The sequence below is a fragment of the Nerophis lumbriciformis genome, linkage group LG04 (genome assembly GCF_033978685.3).
Source record: "Nerophis lumbriciformis linkage group LG04, RoL_Nlum_v2.1, whole genome shotgun sequence".
In the NCBI taxonomy this organism is placed as follows: domain Eukaryota; kingdom Metazoa; phylum Chordata; class Actinopteri; order Syngnathiformes; family Syngnathidae; genus Nerophis; species Nerophis lumbriciformis.
Window position 1 is genome coordinate 16,027,399 of NC_084551.2, and position 21,552 is coordinate 16,048,950.

General features: G+C 37.0%; 1 protein-coding gene across 1 annotated transcript in view; it reads right to left on the reverse strand.

The window, feature by feature from the left end:
- emc2 (ER membrane protein complex subunit 2) overlaps positions 1-21,024 on the reverse strand; it is a 46,501-nt gene extending 25,477 nt beyond the window's left edge. The window contains exons 1-5 of the mRNA XM_061949729.1: positions 20,927-21,024; positions 20,262-20,375; positions 16,605-16,669; positions 9,806-9,891; positions 8,373-8,430 (exon numbers count right to left, since the gene is read on the reverse strand). Of these exons, the coding sequence (XP_061805713.1) occupies positions 8,373-8,430; positions 9,806-9,891; positions 16,605-16,669; positions 20,262-20,375; positions 20,927-20,966 (363 nt within the window). The 5' untranslated portion in view covers positions 20,967-21,024. The remainder of the gene's footprint in view (positions 1-8,372; positions 8,431-9,805; positions 9,892-16,604; positions 16,670-20,261; positions 20,376-20,926) is intronic.
- Between the last annotated feature and the right edge of the window lie 528 nt (positions 21,025-21,552).

A 21,552-nucleotide genomic window follows, 5' to 3' on the forward strand; every position in this document is an offset into this window, starting at 1 on the left:
TTTTATTTTTTAAAAGTGCTCTCTGGAGACTGGATGACTCATCACTCTACGTCTACTTACAAGAATCCGCTTTGGCTATTATTGCTATGTTCACAGGGATGATAATACCTGGACTACGTTTACATTGAAGGCCCGATGTTGCCCGAATCGGATTTGTTCCAAATCTGATTTTTACACTGTAAGTAAAATGTGATCTTTATTAGACTCTAGTATGAACATACACAGGCCCCAATGTGTCCCCACATTACTTGCATGCGCATTTTGATAAAGTGAAAGCAAAAGTAGTTGACCAGATTCCATAAATGAACAAGAAAGTCGAAACTACTACAAAATAAAATAAAATGAAAGTTGCCATATATATATATATATATATATATATATATATATATATATGGGAGGGTTTTAATATTTTAATGGTTGTTAAGTAGAGACGTCAGACATCAGCATGGATCTACATTAGCTTAATTTTTCAAGTCACGTACGGGGTTTCTACAAGTATCAGTATATCTATTGTAATGCCATTTTTAATGGCATTAAAAAAAAGTATGACTATGTCCGACCCCATAAGATTATTATTTATAATCAAAAGCTTACAATTGTCTGTATAGACACAATTGTAAGCATTTGACAATAATCTTGAATAGTTGAAAACTTTACATTAAATGCTACTATCTAGTGAATAAGAATTGGTTCCAGACTGTTTAATCTGCGAATGTATTTGTATTTATTTTTCTGTAGTTGCATCCGGTGTTCTGACTTTGTGCACCGGCCGCAGGCCATAGCCAATCATCACACTGTATCTTCAAAGTATTAAAGTGGACCTTCACTTATGCCCTATAAATAAACATCTAATTCTGAATTAGTTGATTGATATAATATACCCAGAAGTCATGTTTTAAAAATGTTCTCTTTAAAACATGCTGTAAAAATGCATCCTCAGGCCTTGCAAAAACCATCTTGCAAGGCACCGTACAAGGTGGCAGGAGACGAGGGAGACAAAAGAAAAGATGGGAAGATAACATCGGAGAATGGACTCACTTGAAAATCACTGAGGCAATGAGAGCTGCTGAGGACAGAGAGTAATGGAGAGAGCTGGTGAACAGATCCTATGTGGTGCCACAACGACCCTACGGGGTTATGGGATAGGCTAAGGCTAAGGTAAAAATGCATCCCTCCATTTTATACCACTTGTCATATCCTCTGAAAACATGCCTTATAATTGCCACAAAATGGAGGATACGTTTTTAATCAGAATACAATTAAAAAAAGGAGTTGAAATGTTTTATGGAAAAACAAACATACATCATGCTAGGAATACAAATGATGCATGTGTTTGGAAATTGATGATTGATTTAAACATTTTAGAAAAATACATGTCATGATATTTGGAAAAATGGCAAAAACATGCATTAAAATTAAACTGAGTCAATTTAACACATTGAATAGATTGTATTCTACACCCTCAGTTGTTTAAAATGGGTACATTAGCTAGCAAGTTATGTATAAAGTGTCAGGCAGCCGAAGGAACTCTTATTCATTTACTGTGGGAATGTCAGAGAATAAAAGAGTAGGTTACGTGAAGTGTCACAAGAGTTGCTAATGTGCCAAGTTAGCTCATGTGTGTTGAACTGGCGACTGAAATAAACAAGTCTGTATGAAACAAGCTTAGCTTCCTAATTAACATGACATGGTGTCAGAGTTTGACTTGTCCAGGGTGTACCCCGCCTTCCGCCCGATTGTAGCTGAGATAGGCTCCAGCGCCCCCCGCGACCCCGAAGGGAATAAGTAGTACCGGTAAATGGATGGATGGATGAGTGTCAGAGTTAAGGACTACAAGCCTACAGTCACCAGAGAATGGCAAAGTTTGGGCACCCAGAGCTAATTCATTTTGCCGCCCAGCGTAGCAGCCGCTATGGAGGCAGCGCTTTTTGCTTTCGTACCTTACAAGACCTCTTGTATCCAGTATTGAAGACAGAGACAAAAAAAAAGAAACAAACAGAGAGACGTAGCAATGTATCGATGACGGCAACATTCTTAAATTAATTTTCATTCATCGTTTGATGGATTGACATATTTAACGGCCAAGTCCTACAATTGTATTACATTTTTAATGCCCTCGACATCACATTTAATACTTTTTAATGCCATTTAAGGCCCTAATTTTCGCAAAATCCATTTAATGACTTTTAAAGCTTTTTAATGCCCGTGGAAACCCTGACGTAAACAACTTAAATACTTAGCTCACTGAAACCGGATGTTGTGATGACGTTTCTACTTCCGCTAGCGGGGTGCGTCTTTCCCCGTGCACACACATGACGTAGTTCGCCCGAAGATGACGCAAAAGTCACATTCAGGTCGCATTTCCGTTTATACTGGAGTCACATGTGAAAAGATCAGTTTCCAATCGGATTCGGACTACCTCCTGATGTGGACTAAATCTGATGCGAAAATATCAGATTCTAAACATTTTGAAGCATTTAGACTGGCAAAAAGTTCCTTTGTCACTTGACAGCAAAACAAATATAAAATAAAAATCACTTTTAGTGTGCATTTTTAATGGGGCCAAGCTATCCACTTTACCGGTACAAAAAAGTGATGTAACTGCATCAAACAAAAAAAAATGCTAGAAAAGGAAAGGATTAGTGTACACACCCCAATTGCTGAAGCCATTATAAAATGTACATAAAGAAAGTTAAAAAAAATGTTTGAACAAAAATGTATCTACCTTTGGAGACATACATTTTGCCAGGTTATTGCTTTAAGCGATAAAAGTTAACAAGCAAAGTAATGAGTTTCAAACATTTTTGGACACCACCATGGCAAAAAAGGGAAAAAAAGCAATTTTTGTTGATTCCACAATTTTGGTTAATGGGTACCACATCTACTCCACAGCCTGTAATTACAACAGCTCAGTTTCCAATCTCTGCTGGCATGCTTTGCGAGTCTTCCTTGCGGTCACCATTTTTCCAATTTCGAAAAAAGGCATATTCCCTGCTGATTCTTGAACATGCAGGATAAAATGCTTGATAGCCCTTGCCCTAAGACAGTTGACTCAATGATGAAGCTAATCACTGCCCCAACGTCTGTCACCAAACCCTTTCACAGTGTGCAAAAATGATAGAAAAAAGGTTTACAGTTAACGCCCCACAGAGAACTGATATGTTTTGTTCTACCGTATTTTTCGGATTATAAATCACAGGTTTTTTTTATAGTTTGGCCGTGGGTGCGACATATACTCCGGAGCGATTTATGTGTGAAATTATTAACACATTATCGTAAAATATCAAATAATATTATTGATCTAATTCACGAAAGAGACGAAGCAAAATGTCAGCAATCGTCACACACACGTCAACCAATAAGAATTCGGCGGGGGAGGGTCATGGCAGAAGTGCATTGTGAGTCATGGGATGCTAACTGCTAAATGCTATATGCTACTGCCGTAGCTATTAAAATGGATCATTTCTACATTGGCGGTAACTTATAAAAACTGAAAAGGGCTGAACAAAAATGGTACCGAATAGGAAATCATATACTGCAGATTACAAGCTGGACGTAGTGAAATATGCAGCAGAAAATGGCGATCGTGCAGCAGAAAGAAAGGACGCTAGCAGTGAACAACAAGCTGAATAAGTGTACGCCATATGACGCACAAATAACCAACTGAGAACGTGCCTGGTATGTTAACGTAACATATTATGGTAAGAGTCATTCAAATAACTATAACATGTAGAACATGCTATACGTTTACAAAACAATCTGTCACTCCCGATCACTAAATCCCATGAAATCTTCCACCCCGGTGTCGCCTCTGGTATGTCCTTTCTTTCTGCTGCTCGATTGCCGTTCTCTGCTGCATATTTCACTACATTCAGCTTGTAATCTGCAGTATATGATTTCCTTTTTGGTGCCATTTTAGTTCAGCCCTTCTCAGTTTTTATAAGTTACCGCCAATGTTGATGTGATCCATTTTAATAGCTACGGCAGTAGCGTATAGCATATAGCAGTTAGCATACCATGACTCACAATGCACTTCTGCCATAACACTCCCCCGCCGAATTCTTATTGGTTGACGTGTGAGTAACGATTGCGGACGTGTGTGTGACGATTGCTGCCATTTGCTTCGTCTCTTACGCGAATGAGATAAATAATAGTATTTGATATTTTACGGTAATGTGTTAATAATTTCACACATAAATCGCTCCGTATTATATGTTGCACCCACGGCCAAATTATGAAAAAAACTGCGATTTATAATCCGAAAAATACGGTAGTTATTTGAATGACTCTTACCATAATATGTTACGTTAACATACCAGGCACGTTCTCAGTTGGTTATTTATGCGTCATATAACGTACACTTATTCAGGCTGTTGTTCACTATTCTTTATTTATTTTAAATTGCCTTTCAAATGTCTATTCTTGGTGTTGGATTTTATCAAATAAATTTCCCCAAAAAATGCGACTTATACTCGAGTGCGATGTATATGTTTTTTTCCTTCATTATGCATTTTTGGCCGGTGCGACGTATACTCCGGAGTGACATATAATCCGAAAAATACGTTATTTTAAAAGCCTTGAGAAGCACCGCCTGGGCACAAGTACATGTTAGGCCTATAGCCTTTCAGTGTTTCCCCTATTATTGTATTAGGAAGGCTTAAAAAAGGCACTGTTGTACTATTGACGTGGACTAAGTCATGATAGCAATGAAAGCTACAAGTTAGCCTTTCAGTGTTTCCCCTATTATTGTATTAGGAAGGCTTAAAAAAGGCACTGTTGTACTATTGAAGTGGACTAAGTCATGATAGCAATGAAAGCTACATAGGGGCTGATAATCAATTTATTGTACGATAAATGAAAATCAACTCGATAATTTTGTCAACATCCCCAGTATTAGGAATACATTCGTGCATAATTTAGTCTCAAAATAATGCTGACAACAATATGGTCTCTTGACAATAAATTGTGGGGACAATATATAGTCCACGAAAGCCTGTTAGTGGCCCAGACCTAGGGTCAAAATTGTAATTCGCACTAGTATTAGGGAAAACTAAGAACTGGTTTGATAATCGAATAGTCATCAACTATTGAAATGATTAATCAACGAGTCATCACACATATAAAATAAATTGCTCCTATTTAGCCCCAGAAATAAAATTTTAAATATATTTTGTTGATGCTCATATAACTTCTACATATTGTATCTGAATGTATAAACAGGTATTTGGTTCCCTCACAAGTATCGATATATATATATATATATATATATATATATATATATATATATATATATATATATATATATATATATATATATATATATGATATATAAACACACATGTATATATATACATATGTGTGTTTATATATGTATATACATACATATGTGTGTTTATAAATCATATATATATATATATATATATATATATATATATATATATATATATATATATATATATATATATATATATATGAGATAGATAGATGGATAGATGGATAGATGGATAGATATATAGATGGATGGATGGATGGATAGAGTTGTGGTCAAAAGTTTACATACACTTGGAAAGAACATAATGTCATGGCTGTCTTGAGTTTCCAATAATTCCTGCAACTCTTATTTTTTTGTGATAGAGTGATGGGAGCACATACTTGTTTGTCACAAAAAACATTCATGAAGTTTGGTTCTTTTATGAATTTATTATGGATGTACCGAAAATGTGACCAAATATGCTGGGTCAAAAGTGTATATACAGGTAAAAGCCAGTAAATTAGAATATTTTGAAAAACTTGATTTATTTCAGTAATTGCATTCAAAAGGTGTAACTTGTACATTATATTTATTCATTGCACACAGACTGATGCATTCAAATGTTTATTTCATTTAATTTTGATGATTTGAAGTGGCAACAAATGAAAATCCAAAATTCTGTGTGTCACAAAATTAGAATATTACTTAAGGCTAATACAAAAAAGGGATTTTTAGAAATGTTGGCCAACTGAAAAGTATGAAAATGAAAAATATGAGCATGTACAATACTCAATACTTGGTTGGAGCTCCTTTTGCCTCAATTACTGCGTTAATGCGGCGTGGCATGGAGTCGATGAGTTTCTGGCACTGCTCAGGTGTTATGAGAGCCCAGGTAGCTCTGATAGTGGCCTTCAACTCTTCCGCGTTTTTGGGTCTGGCATTCTGCATCTTCCTTTTCACAATACCCCACAGATTTTCTATGGGGCTAAGGTCAGGGGAGTTGGCGGGCCAATTTAGAACAGAAATACCATGGTCCGTAAACCAGGCACGGGTAGATTTTGCGCTGTGTGCAGGCGCCAAGTCCTGTTGGAACTTGAAATCTCCATCTCCATAGAGCAGGTCAGCAGCAGGAAGCATGAAGTGCTCTAAAACTTGCTGGTAGACGGCTGTGTTGACCCTGGATCTCAGGAAACAGAGTGGACTGACACCAGCAGATGACATGGCACCCCAAACCATCACCCAACCATGCAAATTTTGCATTTCCTTTGGAAATCGAGGTCCCAGAGTCTGGAGGAAGACAGGAGAGGCACAGGATCCACGTTGCCTGAAGTCTAGTGTAAAGTTTCCACCATCAGTGATGGTTTGGGGTGCCATGTCATCTGCAGCCGTCTACCAGCAAGTTTTAGAGCACTTCATGCTTCCTGCTGCTGACCTGCTCTATGGAGATGGAGATTTCAAGTTCCAACAGGACTTGGCGCCTGCACACAGCGCAAAATCTACCCGTGCCTGGTTTACGGACCATGGTATTTCTGTTCTAAACTGGCCCGCCAACTCCCCTGACCTTAGCCCCATAGAAAATCTGTGGGGTATTGTGAAAAGGAAGATGCAGAATGCCAGACCCAAAAACGCAGAAGAGTTGAAGGCCACTATCAGAGCTACCTGGGCTCTCATAACACCTGAGCAGTGCCAGAAACTCATCGACTCCATGCCACGCCGCATTAACGCAGTAATTGAGGCAAAAGGAGCTCCAACCAAGTATTGAGTATTGTACATGCTCATATTTTTCATTTTCATACTTTTCAGTTGGCCAACATTTCTAAAAATCCCTTTTTTGTATTAGCCTTAAGTTATATTCTAATTTTGTGACACACGGAATTTTGGATTTTCATTTGTTGCCACTTCAAATCATCAAAATTAAATGAAATAAACATTTGAATGCATCAGTCTGTGTGCAATGAATAAATATAATGTACAAGTTACACCTTTTGAATGCAATTACTGAAATAAATCAAGTTTTTCAAAATATTCTAATTTACTGGCTTTTACCTGTATATATATATATATATAACAAAGCTTGTTTATTAGACTTTATTTTCATTATATATATATATATATATATATATATATATATATATATAAAAATAACAAGGCTTGTTTATTAGACTTTATTTTCATTATATATATATATATATATATATATATATATATATATATTTATAATGAAAATAAAGTATATATATATATATGTACATATATATATATATATAGTGTTTTTTTTACCAAATGCTATTCATCAATGCCATAAACCCAGGTTTGATCTTTATCAATTGACTTATTGTTCTATGCCTATTGGCTATTTTCAAGACCCTTCTTAAAACCCATTTTTATTCACTGGCTTTTAACTCAGCATGAGACTTTGAACTGTTTTTAGCTTTTAACTTTTTGAACTGTTTTTAACTTTTAAACTGTTTTTATCTAACAAACTGTTCTTAGGGTAATTTATATTTGCTTTTTAATTGTGTATTTTTATTTCTGTTTTAAATGTTATTTTTTAGTCTGTCCTTTGCCTCTATTTCTTTGTGGTGTACAGCCCTTTGTTTTTCAACTGTGCTTGTTTTTAAAGGGCTTTATAAATAAAGTTGGTATGGTATGGTATGGTATGCCTGACGGAAATACTTTGCATTAAACGTCACATTACCACCCTGTCTAATTTAGTTTTTTACCGTTTTACTTACAACTTTGTCATTACAAAAATGCCTCTCACCTTTGAGGATTTAAAATGTAATGCTGACTTTTAAGATGGATTATTTATGAATGTGCTCAATTCTGACAACTCCCCTAATGTATGACTTGATCATTTGGTTAGATCTTTCAGTTTAATATGGGTTATAAATTACACCTCAAGCTCTGGTTACACTTTCTAACAGCCAATATATCTGCTACTGAATAGGACCACAAATAACCCCGTATTCACAAAAACCTTTCCCTCTCTTATACTCTTATTAATTAAGTATGTGGGTAACAGGCAGAACAGCTCATTGACGGGACAACATGTTGTACCTATACATTTATGGAACAAGAGTTCACAGCAAAAGATTACAAAAAACAATATTGGCATTACCGTATTTGTGGGGTCATCCTGAAGAATGGCATCATAGTGCTTGTTGGCCTCGTCGTACCTTAGGAAAAAGACAATTTGGTTTTTACACAACCATTTTTTCAATCCTGTAAAGTGAAGTGGTGGAGAAAATCAAACAGAGCTTGAGATGATCAAGTTTCTGTGTGTATAGCATGGGATGGTTCTATGGTTACAGCAAGGCACTACAGTAATCAGTGTTGATTTTAAGGACGGAATAAACACTCATGTACATGTAGGATGCTGGTCACACAGCTAACCTTGTGCGAGTCTGTATGGTTTCACAATGAGTCATGAAATCCATGGCAAACAAAGCTCTATGTTTTGAATGTTCTGTTTGTGTTTGATTGTATCCAGTTTGATTTACCTTTAAACAAGATCTGATTGCTGATTTGTCATGTGTTCAGATCTGCAGCCAAGTTGTTAACTTGTCTGTGTCTTGAACTGTGCATAGTACCACAACACAAGCAACCTTGAGCACCCTATACTGGGGGCTTGAGCCAACATAATTATGTTTGAAGTCAATTGCATGTGCTAAAAATATCAAATTGTACAGTAAACAAAACTGGAAAGATACGTAGTCATGTGATCTCCACTTGTCATATTTCATCAGGTACAAAAAGATCATTTTAAAACACTTGTCTTTTACAGTTATTATGAATTTTAGCTTTGGAAAACAAGGTCTAGTCTGTGATCCGACAGTGTCCAACCCAACACTCTACAAAAGACAGAAGTAACTCTGGTTTCCATTAGCACTGAACTGCCACACTTCCAGCACTACTGCCTCTTTCACACTCAGTTTATTGCTCAGCCACACTTAGGAAAATTTCAGATGCACAAGGCAGCAAGCCACTGTGATTTGAAAAGGTGGGGGTGTTTGGAAATAACTGTTTGAAGCAGTCCTGAAGTCTAAATTTGTCTACTACCAATGAGCTTCCGCTGTGCAAGCTACTAAATCTGACAAACACCTGAATGTTACTCCATACATCAGTAAATAAAATAAATCATTGAGAAAAAGGAAAACACTTTAAGTAACATAACATTTACAGGGCCAAGACACTAGCTTGACCAAAACCAGACAGGAAATAAAGTTATGAAACCAGTGATTGAGGGACCCTGAGAAAAAACAGTGGGATGTGACCTCTTTCTTACTGGGAAACCCTTACACAGACTGGAGGGCTATACATGGCAACCCCACGTGAAAGCTGTCTCTACATTATCCAATTCAGTGAGTTAATGCTGGGTAATCCAACATAAATGTGGCCAACTCCAAACTCATTTTGGACATATACACACTCTGACTAATGTTTCACATAGAATCTGGATATTGTTTCTCATTTTTTAACCTTCCTAAGTACAATTCATACAAGTGATGCTGTTTTGTCCCATCTTCCCAAAATGTGGTGTCCTGTGCTTACCTTTCCAAAGCTTCCAGCCTCATGCCCGATAATCGCTTCACTCTGTGGCTATCTGGAAACTGCTTTCTCAGTTCCTGTAGACAGGTCTGCAAGGATGTGGCCAGACAAGAGACACCAATTATATTTGGCTGCATCTACTATTTTATGCTCCACTCACTCACTTCCCCTCTCTTTCTCTTCTACACACACACACACAGACACTTCGCAAAAAAAATAAAAACATTGATTTTTGCCTTCATAACCTCAAACTTACCAAATACACATCAGTGTTTATTTTGTACTCTGTTGTCCATTTAAGTGAGTTTGCCCTACAGCCCATGGTAACTGCTTACTTCTTTTTTGTCATTCTTACTTCAAAGCTCAGATACCATCTTACATTGAACAAATATACGTAAATGACATAGCTACATTGTTGTCTTAACTACCGGTAGTCTTCAGATGGTTTGGCTGTGAGTTTGGTTTAAACACTTATCTCTATTAAACAACCCATCCACAACCTGTTTGTGGTATTTTTAATAGAACAATTGATAGTAAATTGCTGCAGACTACCATATATTATCCCAATAAGCATCCTCTAATTCTGTTGTGATTGATACTTTGTGAAAAAAATATGTACAAGATAAACTGAAGGACAAGATTTGTACATACAATTCGGAGGAAAAAAATATTTGATCCCTTGTTTTTTTCTAAATGTATCCAGATAAAAATACATGAACTCTTCATATTCTAGGGTAGAATTATTTAAACAAATTATCAACAAAGGAACCTAAAAAAAAAACATTATATAAAAGGTGGTATATGATTTTTGTGAAGAGTGAAATGAAGGAGAATTTTGTTAAGAAAGTATTTTGATCCCTACCAAATGACAATAATGTTGCTCCACACAGACTGGTACTCATGAAGCACACATCAGTCCTGTCCCTTCAGGAGCTTGGTAAGACAGTGACTACAGTTAGAGTGATAATTCCAAAACGGGAGAAATAAACAAGATACAAATCAAAAGTCGGTGAGCTGGGACTATGGTCACCAAGAAAAACATAGGTAACACTCCCCAGTAAGGGCATGAGCCTTTAGTGCATTCAAGAACAGACCCCTCTAAAGTATCCCTTAAAACCCTGAATGATACAGGGAAAACCAGGGAGAAAGTGATGTAGTGGGACCAAAATGGAGCTCTTTGACATTAACTTGACTCTTAGGGCCTCATTTACTAAGATCCAAATACCTCACGCAAAACAACATGTGCAATCTATAAAATAAAGTGTACTGTTAGTGGGTGTGTTGCTTGTGATTTACTAACACTGCGTGTAGATTGGAAAATAGTGCACACCGCCTTATTTAAACAGGGATTTTGCGTTTACTATATAGGGCATTACCATGGAGACGCTCTCATTTACTGCACACGATGTGCAGTCCTGCATGGTTTTGAACATGCAGGAGACATGAACTACTTTTTATGGGCATTTTAGAAGCAGTCAGACTCCTATAGTGCATCTACATTGAAACCACTATTTTATTTTATTTTTACTACTGAAGGTGCGCTCATTGTTGAGAGGCTGCACTTACTTCCCTCGAGACGAAAGAATCCGCAGTTAAAGAAGTTTTTTTTTCATATAAGAAATATTTTAATAATACATATTCTGTGTGAGGAAAACAAATGTCATTAAAAAAATACTAAAGGACACCAAAACGCATCAATTGAATTTGTTTTAATCAGCCATGTAAATCCTCGAGCAGCCATAACATTATAAAATGATGTTGCTAAATAGGAAGGAAAATTATCTTCTGTTTATCGCCTGTGCAGCACAAGCACTGATCCTGCAGCCGTTTGTGGAACTTTCAGTTTACACATCCTTCTGACCCGTGCTAAATAAAACGCTAAATAGTGCTCGCAAATGGTGATGAGTGTTGATAAATTACATAATGCGTGTTAAACAGTTATACTTGCATCTTCTCCTTCCAGTTTTGTGGGTGTTTTGATGATCAGCGTATATTTCGCATATTAAAGAAGACAGAGACGCAAAATGGATTGCACGTCTTATTCTTCTCACTAAACAGACACAATCCACTTTGCACACGTATAGTAGATCAGCTTTTTACTAAATCAGGCATTTACTGATTTTAAAGTACCAGTAGAATGGAAAAACAAGTTGCCTCTATATTGAAGCTATTACCCTTGTATATCTGATTTATGACACCAAAAGACTTCCAAAGTTTGCGAATCCATAGATATAATCCCGAGTGATTTTTAAAGATAATGAGGAAGCCAGTCAGGTGTTCCCGTGACGTTGCGCCAGCAACCAAAGATCATTTCCCCATCAACAACAATGCGAATCAAGCAGACATTGTGAGAATTAACGATTACTTTGGGAAAAATTATGACCTTATATTTCTGAGCCCGTACACAAAGAGGATGACCAATAGGTTTTAAGAAAGCCGACTGCTACTTGGATGCAGCTTTATTGTGCCACTAGCACCCACAGCATTGCTAGGTGCTGAACATACAAACTAACTATATTAAACCTTAATAAAATAAACACTTACTGTAACATTTCCACTCTCGCTAGGATGTCAACTGACAAGACGCTCACAAAGTTCCATTTAGATGAAGAGTCAATCACAATCCACACAAAGGGTTGAAAACAAGCGTCTTTGTGTGTCTTTTTCGCTACCGCTGGGAAGTGATAGTCGACCTGTCCTGTCCATATTTGTCTACTACCAGGTGAAAGATGCATTAATTATAATCGACAACAAGCAGCGTATGCTAGTATTAGCTCACTGCTACCAATGTGCAGCTAATATTATTCATATTTGGTTAATTTTTAGGTCACGACATGTCAATGGAGTATTGTTGGCTGTTTCTGGATGTTTTTAGAGAAGTTACAATGAGAGCACCCTTGATCTGTTGACTCAATTGTTAGCTATTTATTTACGATTTCAAATACATAAAAGCCAAGCATATTTGTTCTTGACTTACATAAGATTTGTGAATAATAAAACAGCACATTGTTTTCAAATCTTTGTGTATTTCAAGTTTGACTGATGTAATAACATGGTCGGAGTGCAAAAGTGTTACTCAAGTAAAATAGAATATATACGGAAGTGTTCGGAGCAGAATATTTAAAATGGCTGACTGAATTTGTGGCTTTTTGTGACATTTTAGACGGTATATTTACATACTTTGCGGACTGGAAATACAATTGGATATGGTTTTAATGGATACAATGAAACACAAATAGGCATTTTAAAGTAGATTTGTTTTTCCCACTCTACCGGTACGTTAAAAGGACATTAAATGCAGAATAGGAAGAACACCAATTCCTTGTTCAAAAATGTAGGTTGAAACATCCTGCTTTGGGGCTTACTCTCTATTAAGGGTACAGGAAGACCTTATTGCATTGAAGGGCCAAAGAATGATGGCATGTACCGCAGCATCTTGAATGAGAAGCTCCAGCCGTTTGCCAGAACCCTGAAGATGGGTTACAGATGGGTCTTCTACCATGACAATGACCCACAACATATGGCCAAGGGAACAAAGGAGTGCCTCAAGAAGAAGCATATTAAGATCCTGGAGTGACTTCACCGATCTCTAGACTTTAATCCCATTTCTGTGGAGGGATGTCAAATCTTTTGAGTTGCCAAGTGACAGACTCAAAACCTTTAGGATTTGCAGAGTATCCTGCACGTAGCCCTGGTGACCTACTACAAAACAAACATCAGCAACAAGGGTTTCTACCAAGCACTAAACAGAATTTTTTAAATACGAGGGTTGTACGGTATACCTGAACTAATGAATTCTAAAAAAGATACTGTACTGCCTTGAGGTGGTGACTTGTCCAGGGTGTACCCTACTTTCTGCCCGAGTGCAGCTGGGATAGGCTCCAGGCCCCCCTGCAACCCCAAAAAGGACAAGTGGTAAAAAATAAATGGATGGACTATAGTGCCTTTGAAAAACGCCGGTAGTTTATTTTCGTGACGCTGCTGGTACTATAAGCCGAGTCAACATACACACAGAGCACATACAAGCGGAGCCATAAGAGGAAGAAAGGCAGAAGCGGCAATTCTGTTAATACAGAGGGCACACAAAGCACAATATGGAGGTATTTTGGCTTCAAAACTAAAGATAAAGGGGAGCTAAAGCAATGAAGTGCCACTCTGTAAGCAGTGCTTTAAAACATGCCTCACCAAAGGTGGCAATACTTCAATCTAGGGTTCTACATTATACTGGTCCAAATAAAGTACCTCGGTACTAATGAATTCAAAACAATACTATACTGCCTTTGAAAAATACCGGTACTTTTTTTCCATCCGCATGCTGCGGTGCGGCGGTGACATACAGAGCCAAAGCTCATGATGTTGAGTGTCAGCACACACACACAAAGCCCATACAAGCAAAAACAGTGTGGAGAGGAAATATGGCAAAAAAACTGCATTTCTACTGGTTATTAAAGAGGGTGCGTGAAGTGCAATATGGAAGTGTTTTTGAGCTTCAAAACTGCCGATAAAGGTGACGCTTTATACACGGAAGCGCCATGCTGCAAGCAGTGCTTTAAAACATGCCTCCCCAAAGATGGCATTCAAGTATTACAATCGTTGCTTCAAACTTAGGTAAACATTTAAATAACAATCACCCAGACCTGCACGAGGAGTTTGCTCCCCTGCTATGCACATAGATGCGCACACGCAATAATTGGCAAGCTAGTTGCCACTTATTAGTTCAGTCCAAACCACCCACATAACGTAAACTGATACTTGTGAAATGACAGAATTTTGCTACAAATTCCTACAATTTGCGTTTTATCTTTAACAATGTGTGTTTTACCTGCTACATGTCTTAGCGGTGTACTTTTAATGCTGGTGAAATTACATAATTTTGTTACAAATTCCTACAAGTTGTGTTTTATCTTTAACAATGTGTGTTTTACCTGCTACATGTCTTAGCTGTGTACTTTGAGCCCTATAGTTTTTTGTATTTAGTAATGCTTGTATTTGTCATAAAGCACAGACCAAGAGTGGCAAACAAAAAACATTGTCAATAAAACTGTTCTATTCTATTCTAAACTAATCCTAGATTATGACAGGCTATATGTAATAAAGAACAATTTACAATTGTGCATGAGTGAAATAAAAAAAATGCCCACTGTGTTTAATGACTTTTAATTTTTATTTCAATCTTCTAAAATTGTTCTTTGAGTGCAATAGGAAACATATGTTTAATGTATCGTAAGACTTTGTTAAAATGAAACCAATAATGGCATTTGTTTGTGGTCTCTTTTATTCTGAAAAGTATAGAAATACATTTTGGTACCAGTACCAAAATACTGGTATCGGGACAACCATATTTCAAACTTAGGTAAACATTCAAAGAACAAACATTCAAACCTGTACAAGGAGTTTAAAGGCCAACAGGTAAGAACGTAGTAAACTAGCTGTAGCTCCTGTTGTGCCCAAATAGACACGTAAATGCCGCATACAGCTGATTGGCCCGTTGCCAATTATTAGCATATTAACGGAGTCAAAACTGCCCAGTTAGCGTAAAATAATGCAAATGAATTGACTGAATTCCGTAACAAATCCCTAAAATTTGTGTTTTATCTTAAACAATGTGTGTTTTACGTGCGAGCCATAGTATTATTTTTAGTATTTACTGATTATTGTACTTGTCTTAAAGCACAGATCAAGCAAGAGTGGCAATCATAAATCATGAAGCATTTAATACAACGTCAATAAAGGTTTCTATTATATTACAACCTAACCTTTAATTATGGAAGGCTATATGTAATCAGTCGCATCAAAATATAATGTAGGTTATGTATATTAAATTAATTAGTGCCACTGCTAGTATGACAAACGTATCACGATCATTTACTTTTTCAACTACAGAAGTCTGCTTTTGGTGTTGGTTTATGGAGAGTGACTCCACCCAGTGCCACCTATTCACAAGCAACCTACCATTCAAGCTGTTTTTGAGCAGCATGCGAAGTACTCAAACTGAATTTCCAAAGATGCTAAAAGGCTCAACAGGGCAGTGACTGTACATCTGTATGAATCAAGTGCCAATTATATACAATTGAGAAAGCTGAATTCAGAAACGTTTTATCTTATCTATATTTATATCTTTGAGTGCAATGACAAATGTATGTTAAATGTTTCAAAATATGTATGCTAAAATGAAGCCAATATTGACATTTTTGTGGTTCCCTTTTTCTTTTTTTTTTAAAGTATCAAAAATAATCAAATTACATTTTGGTACTGTTACCGAAATGTTGATATAAAGAAAACACCACTGTATACACTGACCGGCAAGTTTATGACCACCTGCACAATATAATACAGCATAAAATATTTACCTAGTGAAGTGATGACTCACATTTTACCATCCGAAATGCAGTTTATCCATCCTGTCAAGATTTGACCTGATTGTGTGTCTATTACCTTAATCTGAAGCTATCTTTCTTGGCTTAATTATCTTAATGTATGGCAAAAAGAAAACTAATTTTAATGACTAAGTTACACATTCCCTATATCACATATATGCAGAGTGGAAAATAATATTTCTTTAAACAGTTTAACTAATGAAGACTAACTTAAAAATGTCAAATTTTGCTCTAGGTTGCTGTAACCCCAAAGAAAATGTTGTGTCCCCTTTTAGACTGACCCGCATCTGTTTTTTTCTAAACAACAAAATACTACCATTTGGCCAAATAACAATTGTACTTACACATTTGGCAAAGACACAGATGGAAGTGGGGATGGCTGTAAGAGAAAAAATGGGTGCATAAAGAAGCGCTATAAAACTTACCAGAGCCAAGTCGTCCCGACTGCAGTCCAAAGCTGCAATCATCACCTGCTCATAAATAATCCATACTGGGCAGAAGAGAGACAGACAAGAGAGACTGTGTTAACACCCTTTCCATTCCCTTGCTTGATACAACGTGGCATAAAATGTGACATGTTGAATTGTAGAATTCACATAAAAACTTAAGACTGCTTAACCCACCAGCTGCACATCTTTTAACTCACACAAACTTCCATGACGCAAAAACAAAGATTTCAAAGTATTTTGGAAATAAACTTTCCACATTGGGGAACATGGTTAGGCATGTGGTTAAAACGTCTGCCTCACAGTTAAAAGGTGGTGGGTTGGATTCTAAGCTCTGACCTTTTCTGTGAGTAGTTTGTATGCATGCATTTTGGCATTTGACATATAGTTCTGTCCAAAAATATAAGTCGCAATGAATTTAAAATGAAGATGTGAGTGTAGTTACCGTCATTTGCAAAGGCTCTTAAACAATTTGGAAAATTGCCATTTGAATTTCCCATTATTATGTGCCATCTATAGACATCGATGTATTATGATATATTATGATATATATATATATAGTATGATGGTTACCATAATAGGGCTGACGGGGAGTGATTGCATTACAATCAATCCATGATGATGCAGCAGTGCATGTGTCGTGTTTGGGAAAATGTAATCTCTTATCTGCCTTTCGCACTACCCACCGCCCCAGAGCTGGAGTTAATTTCACCTAGCATCTAGTTTGATATTTCTTATATTTTCATTTATTTGTCTTTTTCATTTGTTTTTAGGGCAACAATTTGAATGTTTGATTTTGTTTTGACTAAAATTTTGATCCATTTCATAAATTTGGATACATTTGACCTTTTATACCGAATCAGCTAGAACGTGCGGGGATATGACTTTCGAGCCACCATCGCTCATCTCTAATGTACACGCAAGTATGCCACATTCATTCATGATTGGTGGAATGCAGGGCTATAGTATGTAGATTACCAAAGACAATAAGATTGATAATACTTGATAAAACCAAATATTAGGGGTGAAACAACGTCATAAGCTTTGTTTGGTTCTAATGTCACGGTTTGGTTTTGCACTGGAAAGGAACAAAATACAAAACATAAAACTGCTTAGTTTTGAATACTGGTAAAATATTTTTGTGTGCAGACAAATAGTTTTTTAGCAAATTAAAGTCTCTTATTGGCTAAAGCGCAACATTAGTGGTAATAGTTGCAGCGTGTGTCCTCGATCACGCAGTGCTTTTTGTATTTTATTTTTCCTTTAACATATTTCACCTCTAAGGCCAAATAGAGGCTATATTAGATGAATGACTGAAGAATGTCTTCAGGCTCTGGCTTCTGCTTGGTCCTATAGCTAGCTATGACTCCCGCTATCCAAAAGCTAAACCACTGTATTTGATAAATAAGTGGATTTTAAGACACGGGGCAGTTATACTTCTTGTCCTTTCATATTTAAATGGGTAAGAAACTATTTAATATGGTATAAAATTGGATTAGTAATACACCCCAACCAGGGTTTCCCCGAGATTGCCAATATTGCTTGTATTCCGTGATGTGACGTGATTTATTCCGTGAAGTGAAAAACAGTGGTGGTCAACAGCAAGCAACGCGCAAACTATCTGAGTACGCAAGAGACCTACTGCCAAAAGCAGATACGAGCAAAAAATCAAACTACGCAATGAAATAGATCCCTATACTTCATCAAAAAAAAGATTGTTGAGTAATATCCGGGATTATTTGTCGGTCGTGTTCCCAGACATTTTGAATTATCTGGTGCTCCGGACACCATTCTACAAGACACAACAGATGACAACTAGGAAAAGCATGGAATTCTACAACTTCTTAAGTGTGTGGCTGGGTCAAGGAAATTGGTATCAAGACTATCCTGGATAAATATGCATCGTTTTTGTTTGGGTAAGGTTGCATTTCATAATTTATCTTGGCTTCAATGTTTGTTGTTGTTGTTGTTGCATGCGCTGTTTACGAGTACACACGTTTTTCCCCGTCTTCATCAAAATAGAACTATAAATGTCAACATTGTGAATGTACTGAAAGCTTCATTTATGTTTGCTGCTTTGGTAAAAGCTTAACTCTCTTAGGTTTCACTTACATTCGCTTTCTTTTATTTAGACTTGCCGAGCTAGTGCGTTTCGAAACACTTGTAGCAAAAATATGTTCTTACAAATATCATCCCTACAGGATGAGGAATAGCTAAACATGCTTCACTACACACCGCAGCTCACCGACATCACAATGAAAACAAACGCCATTTGTGGATCTCCACCTGCCATCCACTGTAATGATACCAAGTACAGGAGCGATACTGCTATGATGGCGACTATATTAATTGGCATCACAACATCTTCTTTCCTTTTTTTTAAATTTATATTATGTTTATAAACTCAGGAAATATGTCCCTGGACACGAGGACTTTGAATATGACCAATGTATGATTGTGGAACTACTTGGTATCGGATTGATACCTAAATGTGTGGTATCATCCAAAACTAATGTTAAGTATCAAACAAGAGAAGAATAAGTGATCATTACATTTTAACAGAAGTGTAGATAGAACATTTTAAAAGAGAAAGTAAGCAGATATTAACAGTAAATGAATAAGAAGATTAATAATTTATTTTCTACCACTTGTCCTTAATGATGTTGACAAAATATTAGAATGATAAATGACACAATATGTTACTGCATACGTCAGCAGACTAAATTAGGAGCCTTTGTTTTACTTACTACTAAAAGACAAGTTGTCTTGTATGTTCACTATTTTATTTAAGGAAAAACTTGCAATAAGAAACATATGTTTAATTACCATAAGATTTTTTGTTAAAATAAAGCCAATAATGCAAGTTTTTGCGGTCCCCTTTATTTAGAAAAGTACGGAAAAGTATTGAAATAATTTGGGTATCAGGACAACACTAATATAGGTTCCAAATTTCTGAATTTTTCCAAAACAAATATGCGATACCTTGATTTGTGCAGAATTGTATCTCTCCAATTTAACAATACCTAATACTGTATCAGAATGTGAGTGTGAATGTTGTCTGTCTATCTGTGTTGGCCCTGCGATGAGGTGGCGACTTGTCCAGGGTGTACCCCGCCTTCCGCCCGATTGTAGCTGGGATAGGCTCCAGCGCCCCCCGCGACCCCGAAGGGAATAAGCGGTAGAAAATGGATGGATACCATGAATTGATTGACGTGGATTGATTAAAGTTGAAAAACGTATTCGGGTGTTACTATTTAGTGGTCAATTGTACGGAATATGTACTGTACTGTGCAATCTACTAATAGAAGCTTCAGGACGGCGTGGCGACCACCTTCTACCATCCTAGTCACGTCCGTTGTGTCCTTGGGCAAGACACTTCACCCCTTGCTCCTGATGGCTGCTGGCTGATGCCTTGCATGGCAGCTCCCGCCATCAGTGTGTGAATGGGTGAATGTGGTAATACTGTCAAAGCGCTTTGAGTACCTTGAAGGTAGAAAAGTGCTATACAAGTATAACCCATTTATCATTTATCAATCAATGTATAGATAATATGGTTCTGTACTGCAGAGTGGACTTCAATTGACGACTGGCCTAGTGAATTCCTGATGCCCAATTATTAACAAACAACACACTTACTGTCATCCCCCAGTTTCGATGAATGTTCACTGATGAGTTCTGAACCAACATCCACTATTTGCTCGCTGTTTCTGCAGTTCTCGTCTCTCCATTTGCGCAGCTTGTCTCTCATCTCTGCGGACACAACCGTGCAGCAATAAAGCGACTGGGATTTGCAACTTCTATCAATCGGTAAGGCAGAATGCAGTATTGCACCGAATGTCGTGCAAGGATGTGAGACAACACGTAGCATACAACTGTAATAAAGACAGAAGTAGTCAATTGCATGTGCTTCACTGTTACTATATTGATGTGTAATACTTGCATGGCAAAACAACCACTGCTAGGCGGCTAAGGCTAACGGTTGCAAAGGCAGTCTCTAGAAGATGAGGCCATTGCCCATACCATAATCAATATAATCGCTGATAACACACAACCCATTCTGGCAATACAATACTATATCCATAAACCTCAGTGAGTAGCCGCTATTAACCTTGCATAAGCAACTGTAAGCATGACAACGCTAAAGCTAGCATCGCTGTTTGCTAGCGGCTAACTTCCCCCTGCAATGTTACCTTAAATCACAAACCAAACGACCTTGTTATACTATTGAACAAACCGAGTGCCATAATAACCACCTAACCATCAAAAAACACTCCAGAAACAACTTTTTTGGGGGGGCTTACCTTCCCAGCCGACATCGTACATTTCTGAAACCGACGCCATTTTTTATTTTTGACAACAGACTTGCCCTACGTCATCCAGGCTTTAATGGTGGGCGTGGCCTGATATGGCCGCGTAATCAGATCGGGTATCATTTTATATATTACAACTGATGACAATCGGTAGAAAATGGATACATGGATGAGACAATCCACTTTAATTCTACAGTGCATTTTACGAAGACAGTTTCCAAAGTACTGCACAACATTATCAAAACAACAAATAGTAATAACTCAATTTAACTTAGCCTGTTCAAAAAAAAAAAAATTAAACGTAAAAAAACAATGCATTCAGAATATCAATAGATTAAATAATAAATAAAAAAACACTAATATATATATATATATATATATATATATATATATATATATATATATATATATATATATATATATATATATATATATATATCCATCCATCCATCCATTTTCTACTGCATATTCCCTTCGGGGTCGCGGGGGGCGCTGGAGCCTATCTCAGCTACAATCGGGCGGAAGGTGGGGTACACCCTGGACAATTGTCGCCACCTCATCGCAGGGCCAACACAGATCGACAGACAACATTCACACTCACATTCACACACTAGGGC